We start from the raw sequence: 14,066 nt of genomic DNA on the forward strand, positions 1-14,066 counted from the left end.
TTGCCAAGGATGTGTTTGATGTCACTCCACCAAGCGCCCAGAACCACCCCGCCAGCCGAGGGGGAGGTGCTGCTGAGGGCGAGGGCACGGGGATGCGGCGGGGGCAGAGGCACAGGTCCTGTCCAGAACAGGCCCCAGCTACCCGGAGCTACAGCCTGCCGCTGCGTTCTGAGCCCGCTGTGCACGTGTTCACACCACTGCACACAGCTGTGTCTTCCTGCCTCTCTATACCCTGCCATAGCACAGCAGACACATCTCTGGGTCAGCATTTCAGCAGAGGCCCCTCCAGGAGAGGTCGGCACCCGGACCTCACCTCCTACTTGGGAGGTCAACGTGTTCTCAACGACACGCACGTTCCTTATCAAGTTCGGCTCAGTTACGACCTTGCTATGGTTTGCTGGAGATGAATTACGGTTGAAGGAGATAGCACGTGTGGATGTCAAGGAGTGGACAAATTCTGTGTCCACGTGAAGGAGCCGCCTCGAGGGTGTTCTCGGATGAGAGGAACTTGTGGATCAGATGGCCTCATGGAGAAGACTGGCCTCCCAGGGGATGGGCCCCTCCCATTGCACGTGGGCTGAAGAGACCACAAGGCCGATGCTTCCCACAAACACAAGAGCCTTCTCCCGTTCGACGGCCTCTGACCTGGAACACTGCTGGTTCTTCAGCCTGATGGCCTTCGGAGTCAAACTGGGACATCGGCCCGCAGATCTGGAAGGTGTGTGTTCTCATAATCAAACAAGTTCATGATTATGCTAAACTTCTGACAGAGAGAGAGGGGCACACGCTGCTGGGTCTGTCTCTCGGGAGAACCTAAACACAGGATTTACCAGTCTGTCAGCCAACACCTCCCCGGTCACGGCACATGTGTGTTCAGCCAGGTCCTTTCCTGCAACAACGCTGCATCATGGGATACAGACACACAGAAACAGGCCCGTGTCCAGCCTGTTAAGTTAATGAAGACTTAACTCTTCCGGCTCCCTGTTCCAGGTGTCCTGGATAAACACTCCTCTGCAATCCTACACGGTCCTGCTCTTCTCAGAAATACCAAGCCAAGTCCACTAAGGTGATGCTTGCTAAATACCTAAGTAATGGTGTCAAACTTACGACAAAAAATACATTAACTGAATGCTGTGAAAAAACAACAGAAAACATGTCACAAATGTTTACAAGAGTACATACGTGTAAGAAGGCTTAAGGGAAGAACTAAGTGAAGGGTATTTAGAGCCATACATGCCCCCAGGAGCAGAGCTAAGGGCCTGACTGAGGCGCTCAGCAAACTGAGCCCGCAGTGTTTTCACGGAGCTCACCACCCAGTCCCCAGGCCATACACACACACACACACACACACCCCCAACTGCACAACAAAGGAAAACACCACAAACTCTTAACAAGCATCCTGAACACTTCAAACAAAGAAAACAGGCCACTCCACTACAGTCTCAACGCTAAGCCACAGCAACCCTGAGGAAAGAGCGACACATGAAACTCAAAACTCAAAAGCCAAGACAGCAGACAAGACTCCAATGCGATCACCCCACCGTCATTAACCCCAACGCCACAAGCTAAAATCAAAACACTCCTTCACAACAACTCTAAGTTTATAACATTTTCTTCTCACATGTTCAGAAGCAGAAAACAACATATTTGAAAAGAATGTGAAATAAACAAACCTAAGTGACTCAGAAACAGCCGTGGGTGACACAGGCTGGAACCCGGGGGAGGAAGGCTTTGAGGCACCTCTGCAGGGCTGACCCAGCATCTGGGTGGTGCCTGGCACTGAACGGCAACCCTGGGATGAATACTTGCCAAAGGAGCATCATACTTTCAACTGTGCACACAGCTTCATTACAAAATGCCATTTCCAGTCACACCACAGGCCTAATTGGAACACTGTTATTTTCTAAGTTACAAAAATCTATCTAAGTCAAGGATGCCAAGCACACACAAGGGATCCAAACCCCCTACTTCAGTCGCGACGGAGGCTGGGGTCCCTGCAACTCTACCCCTTGCCAAGGAGCTGTGAGGGAGCCGCCCTCCACCTGACCTGCGGCCAGGACAGCCCACCGCCCTCAGCCACAGGGACCACCGCGCCAGGAGGAAGGAGTCCAGCCTGGACTCCTGCATGGACTCGGAAAGCTCCGCCATGGGGGAGCTGGGAAGGCCATTAAAGTCTCAAAACCAACTCTGGATTCCCAGGGAGATCACACAAAGCCTGGGGCCCGGCCACTGCTCTCGTGACCCAGAAAACAACTCTGAGAGTGACCTTCTCAAGAAGCCTTTTTCCTCTCCCTGTCGAGGGCGGAGGTGGTAGGACCACAAGGCCCATCTGCCCAGCACCCACCCACAGGGAACTGTCCTGAAACGCCAGCTCCACCCTTAACAGGAGGAGGTCCCAGCCACTGATGGGCCGGGCCAACCCAGCACCCCTCCCCCAAGGGGGACAGGGGCTCAGCAGGGCCTTCACAGTGGCTGAGCCACAGGGGCCTGCCCCCCAGGAGGGGCCACCACACCTGCCCTGCCTCCACAGCCACAGCCCAGCTTCACCAGTGCCTTCTTCCAAGCCACGCTGCCTCCAAGCTGAGCAGACGACTGTCTACACGCCACAGGATGCACGGGGCCCCCAACAACGGCCCGCGACCCTGACCCTGGGGGGGAGGCAGGGCCACTGCAGACAGGCAGGCGGCTCCGTCCCGTCACTCCTGTCCATGTAAGAGGGGACACGCGGACGTGCAGAGGAGACACCGTGTGAAGACAAAGGCCGTCCGAGGCGGCCAGAGCAGCGGGCGAGTGCCGGGGGAGGGGCCCAGGCCCAGGCACCCACTCAGATGGTCGGCCTCGGGTCTGCGGCTGCCGTGTACGGCGCTGCCCTTCCCAAGCCCCCAGTCCCCTCCGGGGCCGCAGCGAGCCTTCAGGCGCGAGTCGTGCAAACTCTTTATTCTAGAGGCTCTGCTCAGGGGGCCGCCCGCGGGGCCTCGGGCTCACTGTCCTCACTCAGCAGCTCCTCACACTCCTCGATGAGCTCCTCTGGGTCCCCCGGGCTGGCCTCGTCCTCACTGGAGATGAACTCCAAGTCCTCACTGGGGAGCTCGCCCCTGCCCAGGCTAGCGCCCTCGCTGGGATCATCATCACTAAAGAGGTCGAGCTCCTCGCTGGACACCACGTCCAGCACCTCACTGTCCTCCTCACTCGTGCTCTCCGCCACCGCCTCCTCTTCAGGCTCCAACTCCTCGCTGGCCACCTCCTCGAACCCTGGGGGGAGAACGACCTGCTCACTACCCTCCAGCGCGGCGCCGGGCAGGCCTGCCTGGCTCGTCCCTTCCTCTCCCATCACCCCAGCACCGGCCAACGTGAACACGCTCCCGGGGAAGCTCCCAGCTTCAGAGCTGGGTCACAAAAATGCCTCCCACACGGTGGCTCCTGCTAGGACTCTAGGGCTCAGTGGCTCTCCCATCTGAGAACACCATCTCACTAGCACCATCCTTCAATGACAAGCCAAGGGAGGGATCACCGCAATTTAAAGTAACACGATCCCTACACTTGAGTGTTTCCAAAGGAAACTCCGAGGGCTGTGGGGAAGTCAGCTAACCTGGACAGCCCCGCCGGCCCCTCTTGTCTCAAAATTGGCTTCTCCCCCACTCCTGGGCCCACAGCCTCTGCCCACAGGGGGCATGCCTCACAACGAACGCGGTCCTCGGGCATAGGACTCAGTCCTTCCCACCAGCTTCTTCAAGGTCCCTCCCCTTTCATCTGGGCCGTCTGAAATCAGACATGGGGTTTTACATTCTGATAAATGCAAACTGAAGCTCAGAATGTCTTTTAACAGACTTTGAGCTACTCTTTTTTTGGAAAAGGGGAGAGGAAAAAAGTTGGTCGTGTGGAAAATTAAGACAAAAAAGAACACACTCCTCTAAATGTACCCTGTAACAGGGCTGAAGTGGCTGCCGAGAAACATCAACCCCGAGCCTGCTGAAGCAGAGCGCCCTCGGCCCCACGGCCGCCGAGCCCTGCTCTGAACGTACCGCCTGCGGGCTGCACTGTCACTTCATACATGTAGTAGCCGTGGAGCAGCTTCTCTTCCCGCGTGCAAATCCTGAGAGCCTGAAAATGGAAGTCACCTAGAACACCTACAAGAATGGATTGGAGAAGTATCACTGCCACGGGGACCACGAGAAACGGGAAACTGCTAGCATAGACCGAGCGCGACTCCGAGTCCCAGGCAGAGGCTGAGGGGCTCGTCCCCCAACGGACTCTGAACCCAGGAGAAGAAAACTCCACCCAGCGTCCTGCAAACCATTAACTCTTCTGACTCAAGTTCACATGCACATCAAGATTCCCTCGAGTGCACAAACCTCACCTCAGAAGACGTGAAGGTCAGTGCTCACAAGGGTAAAACCGCATTACTCCCTCTTCCACCCCCAATTACCCTCTCTACCTCTCTTCACTCCAGAAAGAGCTGCTCAAGGAAAACCATTCTTAGTGAGAAAGCTTAACCTGTCAGATTTTCTTCCCCAAGAAAAACACAGTTTGGCTACCATTACACACTGAGGACCCTGTCCTGACCCTCTTTTTAAAGAAAACCACCCTGTGCCAGAGCTGGCGTGAGCGGGCCGGCCTCAGGCGTGGTGAGGTGGCCTGCCCTGCCCTCCTCAGGCCTGAGGGACCCTCCATGCCCGGCTCAAGCAGGCAGACTCCCGGCCAGTTTCACCAGACACTACCCTGCTCCCCCAAAACACATCGGGAGCTTGCTAAAGGTTGTAATGAAACACAAAGGTAATTTTAAGGCAGAAAAGTCATTAAAACTCTTCTCTGTTTTTCTTATAGTAATATTTCCTACAATTATAAAGGACCATCAATAAAGAACATAATTACACTTCATATGACCCTTACAGGGAGCCTTCCCAATATGTATCTGTTTACTGCAGCCCTAACTAATGCAAAAAAGCCTTCAAAACAGATGAGCCTCTCCCACCCCAACACTCCCCTGCTCAGCTTTCGCTGGTACAGTTTATACACACATCCCTCCTCCACACGCCAGTCTCCCAAAGAGCACGCTGCACCACAGTGAACCGTCAGCACGGCCTCTCCAACCCCCACATGGAGTGACGAAGGACTGCATCCTGTGACGGGCCCACACCTACCGGACACGGCAGGGCCTGACTCCTCGCCACGCCCGCGACGTGCAGGTCCACGGCTCCCCTGTGACCTGCAGACACAACTGCTCTTCCTGTTGCCCTCCAGGCATCTTTGTCTTTTCAACCAGGCTCCAGGCAGTGAAGGAGCAGACACAGAGCGCTGTCTCCCCATCCAGGGGCCAGAGACAACAGACGTCGCGGTGTGCACGGCGAGCGGCCCAGCTCCACACCACTGCCAACCCCAGAGCCTGCCACGCGTCCCTGCCACGGCACCTCGCGTCGGGCGCCAGGATGCGGAGGCCGGCGGCTGGGAGCCCTCTCCTACAGCAACGAGCAGCCAGAGCAGCAAGGTCTCCCGGCAAAGCTATTCTCAAAGACGAATACTCATGGTGCCTTGCTCTAGAGGTGTCCTTTCTTTCCAAGAACTGCAAACTCAACAGTCCTAACATCACAATCAGAAAAACAAAGACAAGTTTATGGATCAAACGTCTTCCGAGCAACATCTTACTTGATGCTTAGTGTTTTCTATCATTCGGACTCCTACATGGGAAATTCAGAGAATTCCCTGTCCGACCAAGAGCAACCCACCTCCTTCCCACTGCAGAAGCTGCTGAGTGAAACACACAGCCAGGGACACAACTCATTCAAACCTTTATTATGCTTGTGTGCAAGGTGTAAATTCCACATTCAAACCCTTAGTATGTTAACGTGCAAGGTATAAATTCCGAAACATCTTCCAAAGGAAGAAGGGAAAAGGATTTAGTTAAACTCATGTACTGCTCAGATAGCAAGTTTAAGGACAAGCTACAACAGTGGTGAAACGGAAAGCGTATGTCCGTCTTCGTGAGTCATGAACATGTTACGTAAACGACGACCCAGATGATGAACTTACCGAAGAAGTCGAATGAAAATGGGTCCCTTCCACCAAAAAATTCCCTGAAGACGTCCTCTGGGTTTCGGAATGTGAAGCCAAACTCAAACGGACCGTCGAAGTGACTTCCACCTACAGAAGCAATCACAGCTCAGTCAGGGACTCCCACGCAGCAGGCACATAACCACTGTCTACAAAACATTACTACATGCCTCCTGACCCAAAGAAGGAGAAAAGTTTCATAAACCCGAAGCTCACTCAAGTCCTGTTGAAAGCAAAGCCTCCTGCACCGGGAGCTGGGAAGCGCATGCAGGTCAACATCCCCGAGCCACACAAGTGCCAAGGACTCCCACCGACTCTGGATGTGTCACCAACACACAGCATTTCAGGCTCAGGAACAGGTGCTCAGGCATGTGTACAGGAGGTCTGAAGCGTGCGTGTCCCAACGCCCCCAGTGGAGCTCACAGGACAACAGGTTACTGCGTAACTTTTCATCAAAAACACACGCATCTAAGCCTCACCACCAGCGGTAGTTACTTTGGTGGTTATTTAGTTTTTTGATAGAACATCCAGTAAGGATGTTTTTGACACAACATCCAGTGTTGATCCCAGGGTACAAACTCACAGTGTTATAGTAAGCTTTTACATTATTTCCTATCTACAAAACGTACACCAGTATGTACTTTCTAGTACAACAAGATTTTTAACAGGCCTTTACCAGGCTATCAATTTCTCCTTCCTCTCCCCAGTTCAGCCTACTCTCCAAACTGCATCCGTGTTTACTGACAGACTGAGTCCCCATGAGACTGTGTCATCAGACCACCTCCTTTCATCACAAGGCAGGAAAAGACCAGTGTCGACCACGTACCTCCACCACCACCGTTTAATCCTTCTTTGCCGTATCTGTCATAGATGTCCCGTTTTTTAGCTATAAATTTAAAAAGACAAGTCAGTAACAACCAAGTTCTCTTCCCTCAAATCCAATAAAACGTTCCTGAAGCTGTAAACCAAAGACCCACCACAGCTCTCAATGACCACACTTCCTTTTGAAGAGCTAGGACTCCCTTACTGTAAATGAAAATAGGAAGCAGGGACACTTAAGACCATCAAAGTCTGGCGGGCTGCAGTCCCCGGGGTGGCAAAGAGTCGGCTGCAACTTAGGGACTGACCAACAACAACTCCCTTAAAAACACCTCAGAATATTTTTAAGTTAAATTTAAAACTTATTAAAAAAAAAAAAAAACTTAATTTCACTCTACTGCTCAACGTGTGCCCATGCACTCCATCAAAACCCCACTACAAAGATGCAAAGCGACTCCACCCCTATACACAGACCTCACTACAAAGTCCAACTTGGGGCACAAAGTCCAACCCATGGCACGACCAGGAACGGGACAGAGCCTTGGTGAGAGCAGAAAGGAGCCACACTGGGAGCCGGCCCGCAGCCTGGCTTGACCCTGGGTGAGGCAGCAGCCCGCCCAAGCCCGGACGACGGCCGTCTCACCACTCAGGCTCTAGAATAGGAGCAGTCACAGTGCAGTCCTGCTCAGACACACAGCTTCTGCAGACACACCTGTGTGTGGCAAGTAACGGGGTAATGGGGAAACGAGTGTGGTCATCAGAGCCATAAGAACAGTGCCTGTGGGTCTGTGCGGTGACTCCTGGAACTGAAGGCTTCTTCCTAAGGACGCATGAAGAATATACTCCCCCTTACAAAAACACACAAAAAGCAGCATTTTCATGGGAGTTTAAAGCTTCTGCTGCTGCCAAAAATCACGTTTGACGTTTGAATTTACTTCTCAAATTCTCTAATGTTCTTGGTCTGTGAATCCACAAATCTGGGAGTGCTGGATCAGGCACACAAACAGGACAATGACAGTCAACGACAAAAGATACTCATGAAGTAAGATGACTAAGCCTTCTTTTAAAATAAAGCAGGTGTCCACTTCCTCTGGTCAGTGAACCCACCTCTAGCCTTTTAAATGCCTTGGCCTTGATTCACACCAGGTCATTCAGAACTGCTTCTTGCCAAGGTGGTGTCAGTACTTTTCCAGTTTTCTTACAAAGTTCCACAATCTGCTCCCTGCCCCAAGGCTGTTCTTACTGAGAACCCAAGGTCTGGCTAACACTCTCTGTACGACCCCTGAAACTAAACCAACAGACCTGAGCTTCCAGTGCCCTTCAATTCCTAACTCCAACGAGGCAGGGAAACCTATAAGCTGTGGAGTCCAAACCTCAGCTGTGTGCGCAACACCTGACTTCCCAAAATCAGGAGGGCCTTCCAAGGAGGAGGTCAGCACCTCAGCACCGGGTGCTCAGGAGGGGACGGGGGCGAGAGGCCACGACACCCCAACCCAGGAGGCCTCCAGCGCCAGGCAGCGTCCGGGTCTGCCTGTCCTCTCACAGAACCACCCAGGAGACTCCTAGAGGCCAGGGCGCCCGCAGCACGCACAGGGCCTTATCGGGAGGCTGGCAGGAACAGGACGCCCAGTCTGCCCAGAAAACCCCCCTCAGGGCCCCAAACCCCCTCAGCCATGTCTCCCTCTGCAGGCCCCGCCCGGGGGGTGCAGCCCCCACACTCCCCACTCACCGTCTGACAACACCTCATACGCCTCAGCTACTTGCTTGAATTTTCTCTCCGCTTCTTCTTTGTTCTCAGGATTTTTATCTGGATGCCACTTCAGTGCCAGTTTTCGATATCTTAAAAAGGAGTTAAGGGTACCGATCACATCCAACATCCAGGGTGGTGTCTAATATGTCACATGAAGCAAACATTTTCAAAGCAAAAGCTCTTATCGGAGACCAGACGTGGCACACACCCTGCCCTTCCCCCAGGGGCAGCAGCAGTGACGCCCCCCCACAGGCCCACCCCTCTGGGCGGTGATCTCCATGCCACTCACACCTTATTTAAGAAGAGTGCTACACCACGGCGTTCCTGGGTGTGACCATGCACAGCCTGAGAAATCCCACAGCCCACTGTGACACAGCTGAAACACCATCCATTTTCTGCTATACATTAATACCAAGGGAATCAAATAGATCCCACTTTACCCTGAGAGCTGCCTGTGACCTCAGACTTGCCTCAGGTGCGTCCCTGGGGCCAGGCCCTGGTCACAAAGCTGCAGCAAGGACACAGGGGTGCAGGGCTCAAACGCCACACGGACCGGAACCAGTCACACGGCAGGGGCTGGAAGCAAGCCCACGAGGATGTCACGGCGGTGCCCCATGAGCGCCAAGGCAGTTTCTAAGTCCAACATCGAAGTTCTTTGGGCTGATCTCATACCCTCAGTGCGTTTCTGATCTAATTCCAGCAGAAATGGAGTCCATGTCCCAAGATACAGTACCAGAGGAAACCAAGTGGCCTTCTCCCCTAATGACAGGTGGGCCTAGGTCTAAAGAGGCACAAGCTAACTTGTTAACTGCTATCTAACATTCAAACTAGACCGCAGCAGAAACTCTCAGCATGCAAACTATCATTTGGTTTCCACAGGCCGTGAAAAGTCACACCACAGGTGCACAGAGGCGCTCTTTCAGAACATGATTACTTACGCCTTTTTAATATCCTCGGCCGAGGCGTGTCTCTGCACGCCTAGAACTTCATAGTAATCCACCATGTTTTAACAGGCTGCTGGAACGAGTCCTGCAATCAGAAATCCACGGTCAGTGACGAAGACGGTCCAGGCTGGGCTGGTAGCGGGGGTACGGGGTGGGGGGACGGAGCAGGAGGTGGAAGATGTCACCTCACCTGGGCACTAACCACCAGCCTGTCAAGCCAGAGTCTCATCTGGGAGCCGCTTCCAAGTCTCACACCCTAAGACCCTTCCTGATGTAGGAAAAAACGCTTTGAAATAGGCTAATAATAGCCTCAACTAAATAAAACTGACAGGTGACTCTGCAGCAGCCTTGGGGCCCGCTGCCCACCAGCTGCCAGGCCCCTGGTCCAGACCGACTGGAGCGTCGTCCCCTCCTCACGCCCTATGCCAGGCGCTGGGCAAGACTGCAGCCACCTGACCAACACCCTGTCCCCAGCCTGGGGACGCCACAGGGAACCGCAGACACCCTCCACGGCAGGCTGCCCCGCCTGACTTGGGGCTCTTACTCGGGGCTGCTCCTGTGACTGCCTCCCGGGCCTCCAGCATCATCCTGCCAGCAGTGCAGGGAGACGGCAGCCTCGGAGCGGGCCTGCACGGACTCACGGGTCAGGAACCCCCGCATTCACCTCCTCTACGAGGATGGGGCCTCGAGTCACATGCCAATCACGACTGACACACCTGCCGCTTCTCAAGATGTGAAGTCCAGCAAAGTTCGTCGTTAATCTGACTGGCTAAGTCACCTCATTAAACCAATGACCAACAACTGACATGAAACAGACCTACACCACACAAGCATACAAAATTATTTCAGCCAATACATCAAGGTTTTCTGTCTGGCAACTGAGCCCTGAACTGAAGCCAGGCTTTCAGTAGCCTTCCCCCAAATTCTAAGACCAGGCTTTGAGAAGAAACATTCTGACTGTAAACAAATTTACGAGACCATAATCTCCCTGAGACCACTCTGCTGAGGTTGGATATAAATATGGCCCCAACCGGAACACACTGTCTCTCAACACCAGGCGCACAGCTGTATTGTGTTTCCACTTTTCCAAACTGGGGAGCAACTCATGGTAAAAAAACAAGTCTGCTGCATCGTGACTCAGCACGCAGGTATGCACACCCGGCGGCACAGCCCTCCTTGACTTTACAGAAGGCTGGCTGCATCTATCTGAGCGTCAGAAAGACACAGGGAAAAGCCCTCCTTACCAGTCCAACAACTTCATGCAGAAAATAATAGATATCAAAGCAGAATCAAAACTAGAAACCCCTCTGACCAACTCAAACTCCCTAGAAGTGTTAGGTAAAAACCCAACACACACACTGAAGAGCCAGCTGAGCACCCAGGAAAGCAGGACCTCAAGTGCCAGAACCAGAGCTAATTACACCAAGAATGGTGATCCCGAGACTGGGGGGCGGTTTTGTTGTTGCTGTGTTTTCAAGATGGGACTTGTTTTGCTGGACAGGAAACTAATAGCTGCGATGAGGATCCACAAAATACAGGTTCCTCTAAAGGTTGTAACATTTCTTGGCACACCACCTTCAGGACTGGAATGAAAACTGACCTTTTCCAGTCCTGTGGCCACTGCTGAATTTTCCAAATTTGCTGTCATATTGAGTGCAGCACTTTCCCAGCATCATCTTTTAGGGCTTGAAATAGCTCAACTGGAATTCCACTACCTCCACTAGCTTTGTTCATAGTGATGCTTCCTAAGGCCCGCTTGACTTCACATTCCAGGATGTCTGGCTCTAGGTGAGTGATCACACCATCATGACTGACTGGGTCGTAAAGATCTTTTATATAGTTCTGTTTATTCTTGCCACCTCTTCTTAATATCTTCTGCTTCTGTTAGGTCCATACCATTTCTGTCCTTTATTGAGCCCATCTTTGCATGGAATGTTCCCTTGGTTTCTCTAATTTTCTTGAAGAGATCTCTAGTCTTCCCCATTCTACTGTTTCTCCTCTATTTATCTTGCACTGATTGCTGAGGAAGGCTTTCTTATCTCTCCTTGTTATTCTTTGGAACTCTGCATTCAAATGGGAATATCTTTCCTTTTCTCCTTTGCCTTTAGCTTCTCTTCTTTTCACAGCTATTTGTTTTTAAGGCCACCTCAGACAGCTATTTTGCCTTTTTGCATTTCTTTTTCTTGGGGATAGTCTTACTCACTGCCTCCTGAACAATGTCACGAACCTCTGTCCAACCTCTTCAGGCACTCTATCAGATCTAATACCATGAATTTATTTGTCACTTCCACTGTATAATCGTAAGGGATTTGCTTTAGGTCATACCTGAATGGTCTACTGGTTTTCCCTACTTTCTTCAATTAAAGTCTGAATTTGGCAATAAGGAATTCATGATCTGAGCCACAGTCAGCTCCCGGTCTTGTTTTTGCTGACTGTATAGAGCTTCTCCATGCTGTGGCTGCAAAGAATATGATCAATCTGATTTTGGTATTGACCATCTGGTGACGTCCATGTGTAGAGTCTTCTCTTGTGCTGTTGGAAGAGGGTGTTTGCTATGACCAGTGTGTTCTCTTGGCAAAACTGTTAGCCTTTGCCCTGCTTCATTCTGTACTCCAAGGCCAAATTTGCCTGTTATTCCACATATCTCTTGACATCCTACTTTTGCATTCCAGTCCCTATGATGAAAACGACATCTTTTTTGGGTGTTAGTTCTAGCACTCATCTCACACGCTAGCAAAGTAATGCTCAAAATTCTCCAAGCCGGGCTTCAACAGTATGTGAAGCATGAACTTCCAGATATTCAAGCTGGTTTTAGAAAAGGCAGAGGAACCAGAGCTCAAACTGCCAACATCAGCTGGATCATTGAAGAAGCAAGAGAAATCAAGAAAAGCATCTCCTTTTGCTTCACTAACTACGCCAAAACCTTTGACTGTGTGGATCACAACAAACTGTGGAAAATTCTTTAAGAGATGGGAATACCAGACCACCTGACCTGCCTCCTGAGAAATCTATATGCCAGTCAAAAAGCAACAGTTAAAACTGGACATGGAACAACAGACTGGTTCCAAATTGGGAAAGGAGTTATGTTAAGACTGTATATTGTCACCCTGTTTATTTAACTTCTATGCAGAGTACATCATGTGAAACACTGGGCTGGAGGAAGCACAAGCTGGAATCAAGATAGCCAGGAGAATTATCAATAACCTCAGATATGCAGATAACACCAGCCTTATGGCAGAAAGCGAAGAACTAAAGAGCCTCTTGATGAAAGTCAAAGAGAAGAGTGAAAAACCTGGCTTAGACTCAACATTCAGAAAACTAATAAGATCATGGCATCTGGTCCCATCACTTCATGGCAAATAAATGGGGAAACAGTGGAAACAGTGACACACTTTATCTTTTTAGGCTCCAAAATCACTGCAGATGGTTGACTGCAGCCATGAAATTAAAAGAAATTTAAAAAACTCCTTGGAAGAAGTTATGACTGACCTAGACAGCATATTAAAAAGCAGAAACGTTTACTTTGCCAACAAATGTCCCGATAGTCAAAGCTATGGTTTTTCCAGTAGTCATGTATGGATGTGAGAGCTGGACTATATAGAAAGCTGAGCACCCAAGAATTGATGCTTTTGAACTGTGGTGTTGGAGAAGACTCTTGAGAGTCCCTTGGACTGCAAGGAGATCCAACCAGTCCATCCTAAAGGAGGTCAGTCCTGAACAGTCACTGGAAGGACTGATGCTGAAGCGCCAATACTTTGGCCACCTGATGCAAAGAACTGACTCCGAGACCCTGATGCTGGGAAAGATTGAAGGTGGGAGAAGGGGCTGACAGAGGATGAGATGGCTGCATGGCAGCACCGATTCCATGGACATGAGTTTGAGTAGGCTCTGGGAATTGGTGATGGACAAGGAAGCCTGGTGTGCTGCAGTTCATGGGGTTGCAAAGAGTTGGACACGACTAAGCGAGAGAACTGAAAGGCTGTAACTGCAGGAAAGGGGGACGAGAAAAACTCCCCAGCAAACTGGGAAACGGCACCACTGAGAATCGAAGCATTAAGCCTCAGAACCGCGGAGGCAATCCCACTGCCTCCACTAACCCACAATGCTCCCAGCACCCAAAGCCACCAAATACAATCCCAGGATGGGGAGACAAGAGAAAGCTGTGTTGGAGAAGTTTGTTGCTTAGCTGATCAGTCGTATCTGACTCTTTGCAACTCCATGGACTGTAGCCCACCAGGCTCTCTGTCCCTGGGATTCTCCAGGCAAGAACACTGGAGTGGGTTGCCACTGCCTCCTCCAGGGGATCCTCTGACCCCAGGATCAAACCTCCATCTCCTGCACTGCTGGCGCTTCTTCACCGCTGATCCCCAGGAGCGCAGTTAACTCTACCACCAGGCTGTACACACCTCAGGGTGTGGGGAGTTTTCAGTGAGCTACGGAGATCTAATGCCCACATGGTCACCGCTGCCAACAAGACTGTGTCATTCACTCAGAGTCGCTAAGAA

At 51.5% G+C, this 14,066-nt stretch overlaps 1 protein-coding gene across 2 annotated transcripts in view; it reads right to left on the bottom strand.

The window, feature by feature from the left end:
* DNAJB6 (DnaJ heat shock protein family (Hsp40) member B6) overlaps positions 1–14,066 on the bottom strand; it is a 54,488-nt gene that overhangs the window by 23,414 nt on the left and 17,008 nt on the right. For both annotated transcript variants that reach the window (XM_070478964.1, XM_070478935.1), the window contains exons 2-5: positions 9,556–9,646; positions 8,597–8,706; positions 6,875–6,934; positions 6,028–6,138 (exon numbers count right to left, since the gene is read on the bottom strand). In XM_070478964.1, the coding sequence (XP_070335065.1) occupies positions 6,028–6,138; positions 6,875–6,934; positions 8,597–8,706; positions 9,556–9,620 (346 nt within the window). In that variant the 5' untranslated portion in view covers positions 9,621–9,646. The remainder of the gene's footprint in view (positions 1–6,027; positions 6,139–6,874; positions 6,935–8,596; positions 8,707–9,555; positions 9,647–14,066) is intronic.

Source organism: Odocoileus virginianus, chromosome 1 (assembly GCF_023699985.2).
Source record: "Odocoileus virginianus isolate 20LAN1187 ecotype Illinois chromosome 1, Ovbor_1.2, whole genome shotgun sequence".
In the NCBI taxonomy this organism is placed as follows: domain Eukaryota; kingdom Metazoa; phylum Chordata; class Mammalia; order Artiodactyla; family Cervidae; genus Odocoileus; species Odocoileus virginianus.